Source organism: Moschus berezovskii, chromosome 13, assembly GCF_049115385.1.
Source record: "Moschus berezovskii isolate FMDL1 chromosome 13, NW_MosBer_1.0, whole genome shotgun sequence".
Taxonomy (NCBI): domain Eukaryota; kingdom Metazoa; phylum Chordata; class Mammalia; order Artiodactyla; family Moschidae; genus Moschus; species Moschus berezovskii.
Genome location: NC_142472.1, coordinates 74,451,341 through 74,471,705, shown reverse-complemented (window position 1 = coordinate 74,471,705; position 20,365 = coordinate 74,451,341). Strand labels below are relative to the sequence as shown.

At 45.8% G+C, this 20,365-nt stretch overlaps 1 protein-coding gene across 1 annotated transcript in view; it reads left to right on the top strand.

Moving 5' to 3' along the window:
• Positions 1–20,365, top strand: part of TNFSF11 (TNF superfamily member 11) — a 42,730-nt gene that overhangs the window by 19,939 nt on the left and 2,426 nt on the right. Inside the window, exons 3-4 of the mRNA XM_055426813.2 lie at positions 14,574–14,619; positions 14,700–14,798. Of these exons, the coding sequence (XP_055282788.2) occupies positions 14,574–14,619; positions 14,700–14,798 (145 nt within the window). The remainder of the gene's footprint in view (positions 1–14,573; positions 14,620–14,699; positions 14,799–20,365) is intronic.

Sequence of the window (20,365 nt, the reverse complement as noted above, 5' to 3'; positions counted from 1 at the left end):
CACCCGCCACTTCCTAGCTCCCTGCGGTGACTGCAAGCACAGTGAGGGCAGAGAGGATGTTTGGCCTCCTGCAGGACACCTGGCCCTTGCAGCCATTGGCGAGCTCTGTGGAATGGACGGACGGACGGACGGATGAATTAGAGGTCTTTCTGCATGTTCCGCCTGTGCCATTCCAGGCTTCTCTTTGTGCACAGTTTTTATTTGTCTTTCAAAATTTAGCTCAGCCATTTCTTCACACACAAAGGTGAAAGTGTTAGTCACTCACTCATGGCCGACTCTTTTTGACCCCCGTGGACTGTGACCCACCAGGCTCCTCTGTCCATGGGATTCTCCAGACAAGAATACTGGAGTGGGTTGCCATTTCCTTCTCTGAGGGATCTTCCCCATCCAGGAATCAAACCTGGGTCTCCTGCACTGACAGGCGGATTCTTTACCACCTGAGCCACCAGGGAAGCCCCCAGTGATGCCTGTCTGCCCACCTTTGGGGTCAGGAACCTTGTGGTGCACACCCAGGGCTTCTTGTATTCACCCCAGCATAGCATCGATGCCAGGGGCCTGGTGCTGGCCTGACACACCCAAATGCGAGCTTTCCAAGGGCAGAGACTCCGTGATGTTTTGTTTCTCTACCCAGTGGCAGGCGTGAAATTGGTGCTCAAGGAATGTTTAAAGAACCAGCCTAATAAATTTATCAGTGATCTGTGCTCAGCCCTGCTCTTGTTGTCATCAAGCAGCTGATGGTTTAATATTGCCAGAAGCTGGCCACATTATCAGTGCCAGGAAGATTCTCCTTAAGGGCTGGAGGGTGTTCCCAAGCGTGGCTTTTTAAGGCATGAACATGACAGGGCCTGTGAGGCTGGAGAACCCTCAAGGCCAACCTCCCCCTCTCTCCCTGGCCTCGCTGGTCCACAGTGGCTGGCCTGGTACCTCTGCCCCACTTCGAGCTCCATTCCTAGCAGTCAGAGGTACTGTGGGGAGAGACTATGCACATAACCTTCTTCGGGAAGGGGGGGGGCGGGGGGTGGGGATGAGGCTTTGTGGATGTCAGAAACTCTGCCAGTGTGCGGTGGCATGATTGTGTTGAAAAGTGGCAAAAGAGGACTTCTCTGGTGGTCCAGTGCTTGAGAGTCCACCTGCCGATGCCAGGGACAGAGGTTCAATCCCTGATCCTGGAAGATTCCGCATGCCATGGGGCAACTAAGCCATGCGCTGCAACTATCAAACCTGTGGTCTAGAGCCCAGGAGGCACGGCCACTGGAGCCCGTGTGCCGAGAGCCCGTGCTCTGCAACAAGAGAGGCCACTGCGGTCAGAAGCCCTCGCACCGCAATGAAGAGCAGCCCCTGCTCGCCGCAGCTGGGGAAGTCTGTGCTCAGCAACAAAGGCCCAGCATGGCCAGAAATAAATGATGAATTAATTAATCAAAAAAATAAAAGTGGCAAAAGAGAGCAGAGATGCAGTAAATAGCACTGTTAGGCCAAGACGCTCCACTGCAGTTAGTCGGCTAAGCCCTTAGATGAAACTTTGTAACAAGTACCCGAGTGCAAAACATTTTAAAATGGAGCTCTTTATGAAGACTAATATTGCTGTCATAAGGCTACTTTATGAAAACTCGAGGGGACCTTTAACTGTAGCAGAAACTTCCTCATTTAAACCATGAAGGTTAAACAATAAAAACTAATTTTCTATTCCCAGTATAGCCATTGCCCGGTCAGGAAGGCATCACTCTGCTTTAGGAAAACAAGGGCACTGTATTCTTCAACCCTTCGGTGGGTAGAGTCCATTATCTGTGTGCAAAGACATGTCTTTTCCAATCAGCAGCCTCTTCTGGGAGAAATGAGCCCCCGCTCGCCAACTGAGGGAGGAGGAGACTGCTCCACATCTTGGTAAAGCTCTTCCCTGAGAATTTCCAGGGATGGTCATGGCTGGGGTGGATTATTCAATGAGGAGACAGAGATGAGGAGATTCAGAATGGGGTGCGTGAGAGCAGGGAGGTAGAACCCCTGTTTGGCTTTGAGGGATTTTTTTTTTTAACTGGAGGATAGTTGCTTTATAGTTGGAAGGACTGATGCTGAGGCTGAAACTCCAGTATTTTGGTCCTCTTATGTCAACAGACAACTCATTGGAAAAGCCCCTGATGCTGGGAAAGGTTGAGGGCAGAAGAAGAGGGTGTCCGAGGACGAGATGGCTGGATGGCATCACTGACTCAATGGACATGAACTTGGGCAAGCTTCAGGAGATGGTGAGGGACAGGGAGGCCTGGCGTGCTGCAGTCCATGGGGTCTCAGAGCTGGACACGATTGGGCAACTGAACAATTGCTTTATGATGTCATGTTAGTTTCTGCTGTACTGCAAAGTGAATCAGTTACCTGTGCACCTAACATCCCTTCCCCATTGAGCCTCCCTCCCACCCCCTCACCCCAACCGTCTAGGAGAGAGAATTTTTTAAAGCAATAGTGTTTGGTTAAAAATAAAGAATTTTAGGGAACAAAGGGTAAAATTACAAATTCAGATCTGAGATGGCTCTTACTACCTTCAGTGTTAGTGGGGCGTCTGTCCTATCTCCTGCCCCCCCCCCGCCCCACCCAGACACGTGCCGGGCCCTGGACCCCTCCCCTCCCCACCCCTCCCCTCACCTGGGGTGGGTGGGGCTTCCCTTCCCCCTCCCCCTCCCCCTCCCCCTTCCCAGTGCTCCGGCCCTCTCCAGTCCTGGAACCCAGTACCCTGGGGGCTCTCGGCCGGGAAGCACGGACTCCACTCTGCCTGAATAACAGATGTTTCGGTGGCGGCGTGCAGTTACCCAAGTCGTGTCTGACTCTGTGACCCCGTGGACGGCAGCACGCCAGGCCTCGCGGTCCCTCACCATCTCCCGGGGTTTGCTCGAATTCGCGTCCGTTGAGTCGGCGATGCCATCCAACCATAGCATCCTCTGCCGCCCTCTTATTTTGCCTTCAATCTTTCCCAGCTTCAGGGAACCCCTTAATGGCTCCTGCCCTTAAAGTACTTTGCCTTGAGGCGTTTTCAGAGTGGTAACCATCGACTCTTCACAACAAGCCAGGAGGTCTCCGGCTCCATCCAGGTGCATACAAAGTGTCCCGCGACATCCTGTGGATTAGAAATTCCAAGCAAGCATTAGCGGAGGGACAAAGAGGGGCTGAGACATCGATTCTAAATCAACGCTAACCTTGTCTCTTGGACTTCCCTGGCAGTCCAGTGGTAAGACTCTGCACTGTCAGTGTGGGGGGCGTGGGTTCAATCCCTCATCAGGAAACTAGAGCCCACATGCCAGGTAGCTCAGCCTAAAAAATCCCAATCCTGTCTCTTTCGTTGTTCCATAGCATCTGGTAGTTACTCTTTCTGTGCTTTGTGAGCCAAGAATGCCATGGAAATAAAATCTTTGCAACTAAAGATGAGCTATCGATAAGACAGTAAGATCTCTCTCCCGGGGAGGGGCTGCATGCCAAGTCTGCGTGGATGGAAGCGCAGGAGACCTGCAGAAGGAGATGACTCTGAAGTGGTGCCATGTGGCTTGAACGCCCAGAGTGTTCTTAAGGGCGATGGGCTTTGGGTGTGCGGGGGAGGAATGGCAGGAGAGCCTGGGTTGGTAACCAGCCCAGTCATGCGCGGCCTCCTAAGCCCAGGTTAGGAATTAGACTTGTTCCTGACGTCTGCAGGCAGCCCCTGGAGGGTTTTCAGAAGAGAAGGGACTTCATCAATAGAGGAACGGTTGAAAATGTGGTGCATATACACAGCGGAATATTACTTTGGCCATAAATATTAATATTTATATTAGTTGTCCATATATATATTTGCATATAATTGGGCAATATATATGATTTGGTCATAATATTAATTGGCCATAAAAAGAATGAAATAATGCCATTTGCAGCAACATGGATAGAGGGACCCAGAGATTATCATACTAAATGAAATGTCAGAGGGAGACAAATACCATATGATACTGCTTATATGTGGAATCTAAAAAAAAGATGCAAATGAATTTATTTGCAAAACAGAAATAGACTCACAGACATAGGAAACTAACTTCCGGTTACTGTCATGGTCCGGGCGGGGGTTGGAAAAGAGTTTCCAGGCATGAGGCAGAATGAGAGGGACATAAAGCTTATTAGAGTGGCAGACGCTATTAGAACAGCGGGCCAGCTCAAGGGAGAACCGACATTGAACAGGGCTCCTTAGTCCACTTTCATACCCGGGATAGAAGGAGCGGGGTAGGGGTCTTGCGGGTCATTTGCTGATTGGATGAGGCGTGTATACTGTGTTGGAGGAAGAGTAAGGCAAATGTCTTCTCCCTGTGGGTAGGAGGGGAGACAGGTTATACAGCTCAGGAGGACCTGAAATCCATGAATAAGTTACAACACCGGGGAGGGAAGGATGATGAGGGTCCAGTTTTTCCATTCCTGCATTCTAGGACCCTCCTTAGTTTTATCTGCTGTTTTGTCCTTGGGTCACCACAGTTACCAACCAGGAAAGACTTGGGATTAACATAGTCACACTACTATATATAAAACAGATGACCAGCAAGGACCAACTGTGTAGCACGGGGAACGTTACTCAGTATCTTGTAATAACCTGTAATGGAAAAGAATCTGAGAAAGTTGATCCACACCTGATGCAAAGAGCCAACTCATTGGAAAAGACCCTGATGCTGGGAAAGGTTGAAGGCAAGAGGAGAAGGGGGCAGCAGAGGATGAGATGGTGGGATGGCATCACTGACTCAATGGACATGAGTTTGAGCAAACTCCGGGAGATGGTGAAGGACAGGGAAACCTGGGGTCGCAAAGTGTAGGGTGGGACTTAGCGACTAAACACACACATATATATCTGTGTATAGACATATAGCATCTGAATCATTTTGCTGCACACCTGAAACTAACACAACATTGTAAATAAACTATATTTCAATAAAATTTAGAAAAATTAAAAAATAGAAGATACGGGCCTTGCTCCCTTTTGGACTTTCTGATGCTCGCTCTAGCAGCAATGGGCTGGTTTGAGGAAGGCAGGAGCCCAGGAGAGGGGATAGGAGGCTATTATTGTAACCCCAGAGAAGGCAATGGTACCCCACTCCAGTACTCTTGCCTGGAAAATCCCATGGGCGGAGGAGCTTGGTAGGCTGCAGTCCATGGGGTCGCTAAGAGTCGGACATGACTGAGCGACTTCACTTTCACTTTTCACTTTCATGCATTGGAGAAGGAAATGACAACCCACTCCAGTGTTCCTGCCTGGAGAATCCCAGGGATGGGGGAGCCTGGTGGGCTGCCATCTATGGGGTCGCACAGAGTCGGACACGACTGAAGCGACTTAGCAGCAGCAGCAGCAATGAGAAATGACGACAGCTTGAAGGAAGGCAGTGGTCCTCTGGCTGGAGGGATGAGGATGGATTTCTGAGCTCTTTACAAGGTGGCAGCCTGCAGGATTTCTCTGCAGGAATAGGAAACTGGCTATTCATTTTCAGAAACAACCCGCATGTGGCATTCATGTGCTAACTTGGCTGATGAATACACTATTCTCGTAACTAGGTTGGAGAAGAATTACAGGAAGGGTATCATTAAGATGTTAAAATGAATGCATTACATATGTTAACAAGTGTATGAACCCTGTATTATATCTGGCAAACGGGGTGTTAAATCCTTGTTCAACCAGCCAGATGTCCCTGCAGCTGCCTCTGGGATTGCAGAGGGAGGCAGCCACCTGAGACCCCAGCTAGGAGCTGGTGTCAGTGGCTCCCAGAAGCATCTGGCTAGACAAATTGCTCCTCCTGCGCTCTGACTGACAGGTACCGCATGGATGGCACAAGTCACATCACAATGCACAGGTGGGCTCTTCGGTCTGATGAGACCAGACCCCAGCAACTCGACTTTTTTCAGAGTTATCTTTACAGTTAGGAGTACCCTCAGTGAAGATTTGTATCTGTTGATCCATATGATTTTATAAGACCAAATTAATAACGTTCACTCTTGAATTGGAAGGCTCTCAAAGTCTTGTTGGAGGCGGTTATCCAGCTGAGTTTGCAGAGGCTGGTTTAAGCATTTGCTGTCAATGTTTAAATAACCTGGAGCAAAATTCCCATGACTGCTCGAAAGGAGTTGAAAGTACTGACAGGTGTTTATATTTATTCTTATGGAGTACGATCTCTCCTAAGTGGATCTGATATATCAAGATTGAGCCAGTTCTGGGATGTCCCTCCCCCAATTCTCTTTGGCAAAGTGATCCAAAACTATTGTAAGATGTTCAAGGGCGCCTGGCAGAACAGTCTCCCCATCACACTCCCGGGAATTGTACTTAGATGTTGAATGAAGGCGGAAGTTGAAGAGAAGCCATCCTAGAGACCACAGTTACACAATCCTGTTGATCTCTTGTGTACTCTCTTTTGTGAAGGAGAAATTGTGAAATCCCAACATTTTTCTATGAGTGAAATAAAAAGTGGAAATTAAAAAGGAAAAATCATACCGGTTGTTTTCTTGTCTGTTCAAATGTACTGTGACGGCAAAGATGAAAAAGTCAGTGCAGTCTAAGTAGGAAAATACCACAAGGAGAAGCTTTTCAAAATGTTTTGTAATTTCCTCATCATCTATTGTTTTTGGAACTTTGTGGAGTTGGGTCAGAAGGCAGTTTCAAACCTGGAAGTCTGGCTTGTCAATGTTAGACAGTTTCCACTAGGTGGCAGCATGTCAGAGGATTTCTTTTATCCTTGAATTGGCAGTGATTTCTTTGGCTGTCTACCAGTAGTTCGGTTTTTCTTTTTTGTCCTGTTTTGAAGGGTTAAATGAAGCTCTCACTATTTAGGCGCAAATTATGCTTATTTAAAAATCCATAGATTAGCTGAAAAGCCTGCTTGTTATGGTGTGACCATAAATAAGTTCATTCATGCATGGGATTTTCCTAGGAACTTACAGGTAAGGATCCTACTGGTCCTGAGTAGGTTTTGGAAGCCAGGGGGTAGTTCTCTTTGTCCTTGAATGTGGCAGACGCTAAACATGCTCTCTTCTGAGAAGGCAGATCGCCGATGTTCCTGGGAACAGGACGGTGGTTCTCCTTAGGAGTTCTTGGCCGACGGAAGATAGCAGAGAGGGCAGTCTGCCCAGCTTTCTCACCCTGGAGACTGTTTCTGGCTTCTGCTGGAGGCTGTTTGCTGGGAGGTGTGTCAAAACTCTCTGCACTTCTTTATGCATAGCTGTGGGCATTCTGGATGACAGGAGGGAGACAACATATGATTGTATTGTGTGTGTCAACTTAAAAACTATTCACAACCTAGAAGTTGGGAATTATGTTTTATTCAGTGGGCATTTCTAGGACCTCAAGCCTGGAGACAGCATCTCACATGACCGTGAGAGAGCTGCCCAGAGGAGGTGAAAGGAGGAGCCAGGTTATACAGAAGCTTTGTGACAAAGGGCAGGGAGTCTGAACGTGAAAAAATTAATGCTAATTAAAGGAGACGGGTAACTGAAGTTAAGGCATTTAGCGCTTTCCTGTGTAAGGGAAGATGCAAGAGTCTGGGCTCACTCAGATCATTCCCTTGATATGCCCTTCGGCTGTGAGGTTTCCCTGGTGGCTCAGATGCTAAAGAATCTGCCTGCAGTGCAGGAGACTCAGTTTCAACCCCTAGTTCTGGAAGATCCCCTGGAGAAGAGAATGGTACCCACTCCAGGATTCTTACCTGGAGAATTCCATGGACAGAGCAGCCTGGTGGGCTATTGTCCATGGGGTCGCAAAGAGTGGAACACAATTGAGAGCTTTCACTTTTCACCCTGTCAGCTCTCTGGGGCCACGCTCCTGTTTTCCCATCCTGACTTTCTCACCGCAGGGCGTGGCTGCTGTCTGGTGGCTGCTAGACGGCAGGTGTTCTTTCCTTCCTGAGCTCCCTTGAGGCTCATCTGCTCACCAGCGGCGGTGGCTGCGATCGCCTGTGACTGTGAACATCCTTGTTTACTAATCCAGCAGGAACTATTCCACTTCTCAATGTGTATCCAGGGAGTTAACCTTAAAAAAAAATTTACAGCTGGGTTTAAAATAAGATGAAACCCATATAACATTCTTTAAAAGATCTCTTTCATGTGCATAATTCGTTCAGAGGAAAGGAGTTTGGATGTTCTTTGCAGTGTCTTCCCCAAATTAGACAGATCAGATCTTTCTGAATTCAGAGAAACCAGAAGCAGTGTCGGAATGATAAGATTTAGGACTAAAGAACTCCGCGAATTTTAAAACACTCTAATTAATGTGACAAAAGGAGAGGACGGCTGTGGATGAAAATAAATGTAAATGCAAAGCTTGGGAAATAAATAGAATTGTACTCCTTCAGAAGAGTCTCCTATAGTCTTGAAAATTAAGAATATTAGGAGGCCATTCAAGAGAGAACTGCATGGTACGCGCATAGTCAAGTATCTGAGCTTTGAGAAAACTGACCAGGGTGGCCCTGCTCTGTGGCTGGCGGGGCCTTGATGGAGTCACTATTGGAGGTGCGAGGCCCCCACGCCCGGGGCCCGCCTGGCTGAGTCTGGGGGCTCCACCGCCCCACAGGCAAGCTCTGAACTCATCTGGGCAGGTTCTCTGAAGACTGCCTTCCTCCATCCCAGGAATTCTGAAACCATATTTCCTGATACTGAGGTTCCTTTTTGTCAGATTCCCTGGTCAAGGTGGGCCTCCTTTCAGAATTACTATTTCCAGGAGGGAACCACCCTCCAAGGATTTCTTGACAGGAGTAGAGAGGGGAAAAAAAAAGACTTTTCCCTCTCCCCACTTAGATTCACCAGTTGGGGGGCATTCCTATAAATTAGACTGACAAAAGATAAGTTAATAAGAGGAGCCATCCCAATTTATTTAATGTAAGTTTTATGCGACACAGGAGCCTTCATAAGGAAATGAAGACCCACAGGAATAGTTAAGCTGAGGGGTTTTTATACTCAGTCTGATGAAGAGTGGAGAGGAGAAAAAAAAAGGAACAGGACAGGGTCTGAGTGAAGGCGGGTCCACTGGGGGAAGCTTAGCAAGGCCTGTTCCTTCATTTATTTTTTCATATTTAAGCTAGATCTTGCAGCAATCACTTTTTCTGCCAAATAGAAAAAAATAAGATAATGTTTTTATTAATCAACCTCTGACACAGCTCTGTAATATGATTTTTCCAATATTTGTTACCCCCATACTCTTTGTTCCTTTATACGAAAATTGTGTGACCTTTTTTTTTAAACTTTTTATTTTATTTTGGCATATAGTTGTTGATTAGTGAGGAGGGCATGGCAACCCACTCCAGTGTTCTTGCTGTAGAAGCCCCTGGACAACGGAGCCTGTGGGCTACAGTCCATGGGGTTGCAGAAAGTCAGACCTGACCGAAGCAACTTAGCAGGTTTGCACGCAGAGCCGATTGACAATGTTGTGATAGTTTCAGATCGACGGCAAAGTGACTCAAGCAGACATACACATGTGTCCATCCTCCTTCAGTTTCCCCTGGGTGTCCTCCCATCTTAAGAGATAAAGATGCTCCTTTCTTCCAGAGGGGTCGGTACCTCTCACCTGAGGGTCTCTGACCTGCTTCAAGGGAGAAGAGGGAGGCCACGTAGTTCTTCCTGCATCTGCCATTTCTCAAAATCATATGGTTTAAAACATTCCATTTGCTAAATCACTGTATTTGGGGGGCAGTGTGTCCAGAACTCCATCACAGGCCACTGATACTTTCCTGCCGGCCTCCTGGAGTATAGTCTTCTAAAGAGGAGCATGTGCGTGCTCGGTCATGTCCGACTCTTTGTGACTCCATGGACGGTAGCCCAGCAGGCTCCTCTGTCTGTGGGATTTCCTAGATAAATTGCGAGAATACAATAAATGACTTAAGAGAGTTCTCACCAAACCACCATTCACGGAAATGCTCAGATAGTGATGTTTCTCTACGCCTGCTACATATTAGAATCAGCTGGGGAGATTATTGTAAAAAACTAGCAAGTCAATATCAGACTAACCGAGTTAGACTGGCTGGAGTTGGGCCAGGGCACCTCAAACTGTAGTCTTTTTGTTATGTTCATGGTTAATATGTGTACACATAAATAAGAATGATCTTAAAGTTCAAAAGATTGGAGGTGGGGTAAGAATACAAGAACAGACATTGTGTCTACATTTTTTGTACTTTGCTTTTCACGTGGATGGTTTTTGAGAAGAAACTGCAGTTCTTGGATACCCAAAATTGTATAACATGAAAGCAGCATTACCTCCTGGGTCTTTAGCTTGAGTTTTAATTCATCCTGGGTCATGACACTTTTTTTTTTTTAAAGCAGACATTGAAATGGCTCTGGTTATTGCATTTTCTTGTAATAAAGAGATTCTGTGACAGCACTGACCTAGCAGCTGTTGATTAAATGGACAGAAGTTCATTCCCAGGTGGGAGAGAACAAACTTTCCCTGCCCACTTAATCAGTGACTTTTGTCTGCTGCTTCTCTGGCCTGGTCTCAAGCTTTGAGAAACTCTCAGAGGTGCGCATCTCTGAAATCTCTGAGGATGGGAATGGGATTGCTCTTGTCAAATGGAGGCCCCAGGTCAGCCATGCCAGCTCACCTGCGAGAAATGCGCATTCTCAGACTCCACCCCTGGGGAGTCAGGCTTCACGTTCAAGGCTGAGAACTGCGGAGCTAGCACAACGGTTCTTTCCTTGTCTTTCTCAAGAACACATGTGCTCTTCTCAATAGGAAAGCACCCAGCAGGTGTTCTCAGGCTGGTGTCACACTGGGAGCTGCTTCCTTCTTCCCTCAACCACTTCCTTCTCAACAGCTGGTTGTGATTTTGGGACTCCGGCAGGAGATGAGTGCGCGTCCTTCTATTCCGCCGTCCTGAATCCCGTTCACCCCTCTTCCTTCTGATGGATGATGAGGTCCATCAGGGCTAGAGGGAAAATGAGACGCAGCTTGAAGTCTCTGAACTCCTGTCATCCAGGTTCCAACTCCTGTCCCAGTCTTCTCAGAGGTAGTAATCAGATGAAGATACATTACAGACACCTATATAAATAGATAAGGAGATACACAATGTATAAAGATATATTTTATCATAAATATATAAAGCTATATACACTGTATAGTAAACATTTCATATATTGGGTTGGCCAAAAGGTTCATCCGTAAGATGGTACAGAAAAAAATCTGAACAAACCTTTTGGCCAACGCAATATGTATCTTCATTTTGTATTTATAAATATATAATGAATAAAGATACATTATATATGCAATATATTGCACATTTGTGAGAGATGTATACAGTGTATCATTGTGTATATATAAATGCATAAATACACACGCACTGTAAATTAGGTAGGTTGTGCATATATAAATCTTTGTTGAGATTGCAGGGAAGACTAGGAAATTCCAGAAGTCAGGGTCCCATTGGGAACCCAGAGATCATGAGAAGAGAGTCGAGGGATGGGCAGTCAGCAGGGGAGAGAAATAAATCTTGGATGGAGTGTGGAGAGGGAAGGGGCCTGGTGAGAACCACTGCACAAGCCCAAAGGACCAGCCACCATTTGTCCCAGAACTGTGCCAGGCAGTGCCCTGAGCAATAAGCGCAGGAGGTAGTCCTGGATGAGGCTGAAAAGTTTCAACTAAAAGTCAGAGAACAAATCTATGGATACCAAAGGGGAAAGGGGAAGATGGGAGGAATTGGGAGACTGGGACTGACATATACACACTGTCAACACTGTGTATAAAATAACCAATGAGAACCTACTGTACAGCACAGGGGACTCCACTTAATGCTCTGTGGTGACCTGAAGGGGAAGGACGTCCAAAAGGGAAGGGATATATGGATATGTGTTCATTTTGCCGTACAAGAGAAATTAATGCAACAGCATAGAGCAGCCATATGTCAATGAAATTTTTAAAAAAAGATCCCAATGAGCAAAACAAGAAAGTTAGTCACACTGTGTGTAACTTCTTTAGGCCATTAGAGCAGGTAACTGAAGACAGCCCTGCTGTGTCCTTCAAGGATCTTTAAAAATAAGATTCTCCATGCCTGCATCTCCTTTGCTGCCCTGCAAACAGGTTTATCAGCACCGTATTTCTAGATCCCACATGCATGCATTAATATGTGATATTTATCTTTCTCTCAGGGAAAGAAGGGAGTGGGACAGATTGAGAGCATAGCACGGAAACAGATACATGACCACATGTAAAATAGATCGCAAGTGGGAACGTGCTGTTTGACACAGGGAGCTCCACCCAGTGCTCTGTGCTGACCTAGAGGGGTGCGATGGGCAGGGAGGAGGGAGGGGTGTTCAGGAGGGAGGGGCCTGTGTGTGCCTGTGGCTGATTCATGTTGATGTGTGGCAGAGCCAACACACTACTGTAAAGCAATTATCCTCCAGTTAAAAAAAAAAAATAGAAAAAAAATGTAGCATAGATTCTCTTCTCTCTTGGGGGTCCTGAAGGAAGACAGAAGAATCAGTGTAATTTTATCACTTCTAACTGCTAGCAGTTGAAACTGTGTTTCTGCCTCTATCTACCCAACCTTCACCTGTCTCAAAGCCCTTGTCTCCAGACACCCAAAGAACTTGAGCTCTCTGGCCCATCTTTTAAACATTGTGGAGGGTGGGGTAGTTAGCATGGATCATCACCCCAATGACAAAGAAATCTGGCTTCTCTCCAGAGTGTTTCTAGTGTTAATATTACTAATTGTTTATTTTTAAAATATCTATCTATTTGTTGTCTGCATTGGGTCTTACTCATCGTGTCATGCAGGATCTTTCCTTGTGGCAACAGGCTGCATAGGGCTTAGTTGCCTCTCAGCACGTGGGATCTTACTTCCCCAACTAGGGATTGAACCTGTGTCCCCTGCATTGCAAGGCAGATTCTTAACCACCGAACCACCAGGCAAGTCCCTCTAGTAGTATTTACACGTGTGGCTTTACCAGACCTTTTGCTCAGTGCCTACATGTATGAACGCATTGAATCTTCACAACCACCTGTGATAGAGGCCACCAATGATCAAGGTGCTGTTAATATGCATGTTAGTACATCCAGGGGACTGGGAAGGGACTTGACCTGAAGTCAAAGCCTGAAGTTTCATCCACATCACTTTACTATTAAATAGGAGCTAAGGGCTTGATTTAGGTGGGCCTGCAGTTACCTGTCCGGAGAAGGCAATGGCAAGCCACTCCAGTACTCTTGCCTAGAAAATCCCATGGATGGAGGAGCCTGGTAGGCTGCAGTCCGTGGGGTCGCTAAAGGTCGGACACGACTGAGCGACTTCACTTTCACACGTTGGAGAAGGAAATGGCAACCCACTCCAGTATTCTTGCCTGGAGAATCCCAGGGACGGGGGAGCCTGGTGGGCTTCCGTCTATGGGGTCACACAGAGTCGGACACGACTGAAGTGACTTAGCAGCAGCAGTTACCTGTCAGAGAAGGCAATGGCAAGCCACTCCAGTACTCTTGCCTAGAAAATCCCATGGATGGAGGAGCCTGGTAGGCTGCAGTCTGTGGGGTTGCTAAGGGTCTGACACGACTGAGTGACTTGACTTTCACTTTTCACTTTCACACATTGGAGAAGGAAATGGCAACCCACTCCAGTGTTCTTGCCTGGAGAATCCCAGGGACGGGGGAGCCTGGTGGGCTTCCGTCTGTGGGGTCACACAGAGTCGGACACGACTGAAGTGACTTAGCAGCAGCAGCAGTTACCTGTTGGACCCTTCACTGTCAGGGCTCAAACGGAGATATGCAATTACCTGTACTCTTTGTGTGGGGTTTCTAGATAAATTGCGAGAATACAGGTAAAGAATCTGCCTGCCAGTGCAGGAGACGTGAGTTCGATCCCTGGATCGGGAAGATCCCCTGGAGAAGGGAATGGCAACCCACTCCATATTCTTGCCTGAGAAATCCTATGGACAGAGGAGCCTGGGGGGCTACAGTCCATGACACTGCATAGAGTCAGACACAACTTAGTGACTAACCAACAATGGTTTTTATGTACTTGAGCTCTTTCTGTTTCTGCCTTGAGCTTCCACACTTCTATTTGTGGCAATATTTTAAGTTAATTACTGGTAATCTAAAAGCTCTTGGACATCCATGTAGTACTTTAAATACACTGTGACTTTTAAAATAAAAAATTAACCACTGGGAGTCAGGCATCTTTCTCTTTCTTATGCGCTGAGCTTCAGCGTTATAACAGGAATTCACTAATGAAACAGACATAAAAAGAGCCTCCCTAAAGATTTAAGAGGGTCATATATTCTGTGGTAATTGTTATTTTCCTAGTTAACTCCATCTTCGTTTGTGTACCTGCTACAAATGTTCAATTATGTTTGGTGATTCCATGTTTTATAATTTACACTGTCTTTTATTTCCTCTTACTGTCCGAAGTATTCTGTTAGATAGTATGTGTGGAATCTATTTTTAAGCACATCAGATGCTTTGGAGATGAACTTCCCCTGATGGCTACTTAGAACATCAAGAAATTTTACTACCTATGTATTTTTGGCATATTTTGAGGGAAAGAGGATTGATTTATTGTATATCTAACAGTCCTAAATTCTTAGCTGCCTTATCAAAAGAGTGAGTGTATAAATAAGATTTGTTTTTCTTTTTATTGCAGGAAATGCAACATATTGTTAAATCACAGCATATTAGAGCAGAAAAAGGTAAGCATGGACCTGTACAAATATTTGAAAACCCCTAGAGTGACTCTTCCTTGGGTTAATGTGGCTTCTCTCATCTCCAGCCATGGTGGAAGGTTCATGGTTAGATCTGGCCAGAAGGAACAAGCCTGAAATTCAGCCCTTTGCCCATCTCACAATTAACGCCACTGACATCCCATCAGGTAAGTTCCATTTGCATCCAGCCTGAAAAATATTTCAAGAGTTATTTGTCAGCCCAACTGAATACTCAGCTATTCTTAGCCTGTTACCAAAATTTTGAAAGCCCATAACTTCTCAGTTCAGTTCAGTTCAGTCGCTCAGTCGTGTCCGACTCTTTGCGACCCCATGCATCACAGCACGCCAGGCCTCCCTGTCCATCACCAACTCCCGGAGTTCACTCAAACTCATGTCCACCGAGTCGGTGATGCCATCCAGCCATCTCATCCTCTGTCGTCCCCTTCTCCTCCCTCCCCCAATCCTTCCCAGCATCAGAGTCTTTTCCAGTGAGTCAACTCATTGCATGAGGTGGCCAAAGTATTGGAGTTTCAGCTTCAGCATCAGTCCCTCCAATGAACACCCAGGACTGATCTCCTTTAGCATGGACTGGTTGGATCTCCTTGCAGTCCAGGGGACTGTCACATAGGCTAGGTGAGCATAAAAAAGATTACAGAGAACCTTATGACTGTGTCGACTCCACATCGGCACTCGCAATCTGCCTCTACAAGGATAGAGCAGGTGCTGCCGCAGCTGTCGGCCTTCAACACCCCCAGAAAGGGGTTCAGGGTGCAGGTCAGGAATGAGGCGCTCTGTGCTCTGGGAAAACTGGCGGAACAGGTCTTTAGATAGATAGATATTTTCTGGATCTGATTTTATGAGCTCGATCCGTGCATCTTCTCATATCTAGGAAAGCACTAAATCCTTTCACGCTGACCTCAGCTCCTCGTGACTAACAGAAAACTTTTGCAAAGATACGTGCTTAATTGCACCGAACTCCCCCTTCACCAAAATCATATACATTGACCTTCTCCCTACCTCTTTGGAGCAGTTTTCAGAGCTGTCTGAGGTGCTGTCTCCCAGGCTGCAGTCCTCATTTGCCCCCAATAAAGCTCAACTTGCAACTCTCACAATTGTGAAATTTGTTTCAGTCAACAGTAGAGTTAACATGGGCTTCCCTGGTGGCTCAGAGGTTAAAGCATCTGCCTCCAATGCAGGAGACCCGGTTCGATCCTTGGGTCAGGAAGATCCCCTGGAGAAGGAAATGGTAACCCACTCCAGTATTCCTGCCTGGAGAATCCCATGGACGGAGAAGCCTGGTAGGCTACAGTCCATGGGGTCACAAAGAGTCAGACATGACTGAGCGACTTCACTACACTTCAGAGTTAACATGGAACATTACTATAGTTTTACTGTTTATTGAATACACACTGTGTGTCAAGCATTTTGCTTTGTATTCATTATCTCTACTTCTAATTATCTCTAATTCTGCAACCCTGCAAAATAGTGATTATCGTTCAGATTTTGCAAATAGGGAAACCAAGATGCACCTAGTGTAAGTGATCTGATCCAGGCTACAACGTGGCAGGCTTAGAAACTGAATTCCACTCTAGTTGAGTCCAAAGTCCATGCTTTTTACTCTGTAGATGATCCCAGAAGTAACTTGTGGCCAGCTGGCTTTGTCAGAGGGAAACACACTCGGTGCTCTTACGTTCCTCTTTTCCTGTAAGAAGTAGGTGAATGCAGTTTTAATAGCGGGTGTCTCAGGTCTGACTGCCTGGGTTTGAGGCCCCCTGAACTACTTCCTGATTGGGTGACCTTGTGTGTATTATCGAATCCTTTGTGTCAGCTTCTTCATGGGGATGGTAATAGTATCTACTTCCTGCAGCAGCTATGAAGATTTAACCAGCTCATGTACTAACATGCTTATGTGGAAATGAGCACAGAGTAAGCACTCAGTGAATGTAATTTGTTATTTAAAGTTTAATTAAATAATTATATTCTTTTTTTCCAAAAAAAATGATTCAAGGCAAATTTTCCTTGTGCTGTGCTCAGTCACTTCAATCGTGTCTGACTCTTTGTGACCCATGGACTGTGTCCCGCCAGGCTCCTCTGTCCATGGGATTCTCCAGGCAAGAATACTGGAGTGGGTTACCATTCCCTTCTCCAGGGCATCTTCCCAACCCAGGAATTAAACCTGAGTCTCCTGCATTTCAGGCAGATTCTTTACCCACTGGGCCATCTGGGAAGCCTAAAATGGTACCACTCCCATATCAGGAATTGAACCTGGGCCACCAGGATTAAAACCAGGAGTCAAGACCATATGGGAAGTGCTAATTTTTTAAAAAATCCAAGTTTTAATAAACAGTTTTGAAGCCACTATTCTATTTAATAGCATGGACCACAAAGGAGTTTTGCCTGACTACAGACATAGAAAGTGAGCAACCAACTCTGATTTTCAGAAGATTTTCCTCAACTGTCTCTCCTGTCCCAGATACATGCTTCATAAACAAATTTGCTCCTTCTCTGTCTCTCTCTCTCTCTGTGTATGTTCCTTATGGAACTTTTCTGATTTTCTGAGTGGAAATCTATTTTGCATGTTAGCAGAGGCAATCAAATTAATACTGATCCATCATCTGTGTGTGCTATGAATGTACTCTGCATTTATCTTTTCAGCTCATTTTAAATGGCATATGATAAATATTGCATTAGACTGTGTGCCAAAGTCTATTTGGCAATAACAAGCATGTTTTAGTTATAAAGCTCTCCCTTCAGGCACCTAGCATCAAATCATTGCCAAAAACAAGACAAAACTCCTGGACATTTTCTGATGGTTATTGAGCTTGAGACAGAATGAAATGAACTAGTGTATGCTTCTGTTTTAAAAAATAGAATTTGATTTTCTGGCTTGGTCAGTGACTCCTTGAGTTCATTTATCTCCTAGTTTGGACCAGGATTGGATACTTTGGAGAAAATGGCTTTACATTTGCATGTTCATTTGGGGTCTCTTTTTCATACTTGTGCTTAGTTGTTTAGTTGTGTCTTACTCTTTGCAACCCCAGGGACTGTAGTCCACCAGGGTCCTCTGTCCATGGGGATTCTCCAGCAAGAATTCTGTAGTGGGTTGCCATTTCCTCTTCCAGCGGATCTTCCCAACCCAGAGATCAAGTCCTGGTTTCTCACACTGCAGGTGGATTCTTTACCATATGAGCCATGGGCTTCCCTGGTGGCTCAGATGGTAAAGAATCTGCCTGTAATGCAGGAGGCCTGGAGAATTCTGTGGATAGAGGAGCCATTTCATACTTATTTGTACTTATTTACATATATGAAAGGAATCAGAATCTGCCTTATACTGATATATTTCAAAGCTTCTTGAATTTTCATTGGGGAGTATTTTGTGAGGTCGGGATTCATGGCTTTCTTAAGGGGGAGCTCAGGCTAAATATCTGGAGAGACTTCTCTAATAGCTAATAGCAGTGACTCTAGGGGTTGGGGAGGCTGGGAAGGCTGAAGGTCCTCTAGTGATAGAAGCTCAGGCTTGCGTGTGAGGTCTTCCAACCTGATGGGGGCGCTCTTCTTGTCTTTTCTCCCACTGGCATCTATTCATGAACCCTCCCTCCAGTTCGCACTGATGGTTTTTCTCCTTTCTCTCTGCATACTGTGTGCATTCCATTCTTTGCTCGAACAGTTTCTCTCGATCACAGTACTTTGCCTTTTCTCAGCCCATCCACATTTGATCCAAGTTCTCCCTGTTCTCTGTCACTGGGCTGAACTCACCCGATTGCCACTAATCTCTGCAGCTTCCACTTGCAAGTTGCTTTAACTGAAGTTCAACCATGTGTTATGTGACATGCAGAGATGAAAATGTTATATTTTTCATTTTGCATGCCCATTTCTTATTTTCTTCACTTCTAAGTCGTAAGTGCCTTTTGGGTACTCTGCTTGATATAATTCTTAATTATGGGTAGAATGAATGCCCATAGGAAGCACCAATCAAATATTTACTGAATGACTGAATTGATCAGGGAAAGGATAAAAGTAAATCTGTAAAGCAGGAAATTAGGATACTCCTTCCGCTTGAGGTAACAATGGGAGTGGCAGGTGGTCAAGGTTTCTGTATTATTCCCTGCCTTCCCAGACAAGTCTCCCAGCCCTTGGTCTAAGGCTAGCTCATCCATCCCATGGAGAGGATAGACTTCACCTTAGACATTCCTTTGCTCTCTGTTAAGGACCATCATGGAAGGAAGATGAAGTATAAGGCCAATAATTGATTAGATAAAGGATTGAATACGGGAGTAACCATGTGTTGATCTGAGATAAGAACCTTGAGTTTTATTAGCTTTGTCAATGGAGTAGGTGGCTGTTTACAAGCCCAAAGAAGGAACTTTGCTAGTGTTTATGAGAATGTGATGAGTAGAGTCCTAGAGTCTCATTTCTGACTCAGTTGGGACCATGGAATGATATTTATATTTGGGGTGCTTTCATCTGGGATGATCTGAAATAGGACCTTGGATGAAAAAGGGTGCGTCTTCTGCTGGTTCTGGAGGCCGCAGTGCCTGTGATGGCTTCTCAGACTCACTCTAGTGCCCTCCTGTGGATAAGATGTGCAGTTCAGGAAGCCTGCCCTATTTCTGAACAGAGGGATTGGAAGCATTGACTTCTTTGCCTTTGAGGCCTAAGGATGGGTGGCCCTACTGTAGCTTGGATCCTCCTGCATTTTTTTTCTTCCTGGTGGAGGAAGAGCCTGGTGTTGAGGTCCCCAGACCATATTCCAGCTGCCCAGTGGACCTCTGGAGGCGTTCTAGATAAAGATGAGGTAGGTGTTCAAGTTTCCCCAGGATTCAGGCCAGTCTTGAAAGGTTCTGATTCTACAGGGTTCGCCCGAGGACCCACTCTAACCAAAGGGTTGTCAGCTCTATGGATCCATGGAATCTACTTTAAGTGTAAATTCCATGGACTGATTTCTCTTGGCTGACAGGCAGCAAAGAACTTCTCCCTGGCTGCAGAAACTACTCCTAACCCCATTCTGAGACTCCTCAGCTCTGTTTTGCCGTGTTGGAATTCCAGCAGATGACAACCTTGATTTAGCATAAGTATTTACAAAATCCTCTGGTGGAAAACTTTGGATTTTCCACAGTATAACAACTTTTTTCTCCACTAGATGAGACCTTTTCCAGTTGGATAATGGGTATCCACATAAATATAAATATTTGATGGGGTTTATCATGGATTTATCATGTCACAATTTTTAAAGAAGGGCTTCCCTGGTGGCTCAGTGGCAAAATATTCAGCCTGCCAATGCAGAATACATGGGTTTGATCCCTGAGTTGGGAAGATCCAGTGAAGAAGAAAATGGCAACCCACTCTAGTATTGCCTGGAAAATCCCATGGACAGGAACTGGGTGGGCTACAGTCCATGGGGCCATAAAGCAGTTGAACACGACTTAGCAACTAAACAGCAACAACAAGAACAATTTCTAAAGACCTAGTAAAATACCGTAAAAGACCTGAAATATTCAAAGCATTGGACACATTTAGGAGACTTCTAGAAACTTCCACTACTCCAAAAACAGTGGCATGAAGATTGGTTGTCACGTTTCAAGTGTGAGAAGGGGCTAAAGGAGAATTTTGGTTCCTCCGAAGACATTTTTACCATCCTTTGGCCTTCACAAAAGACTGCATGAAGTTGTGAACCTGGGGAGGGCGATGCCAAGGATGTTTTCTCTGTGAACTTCTCTAGGGGAAGCTTTTCATT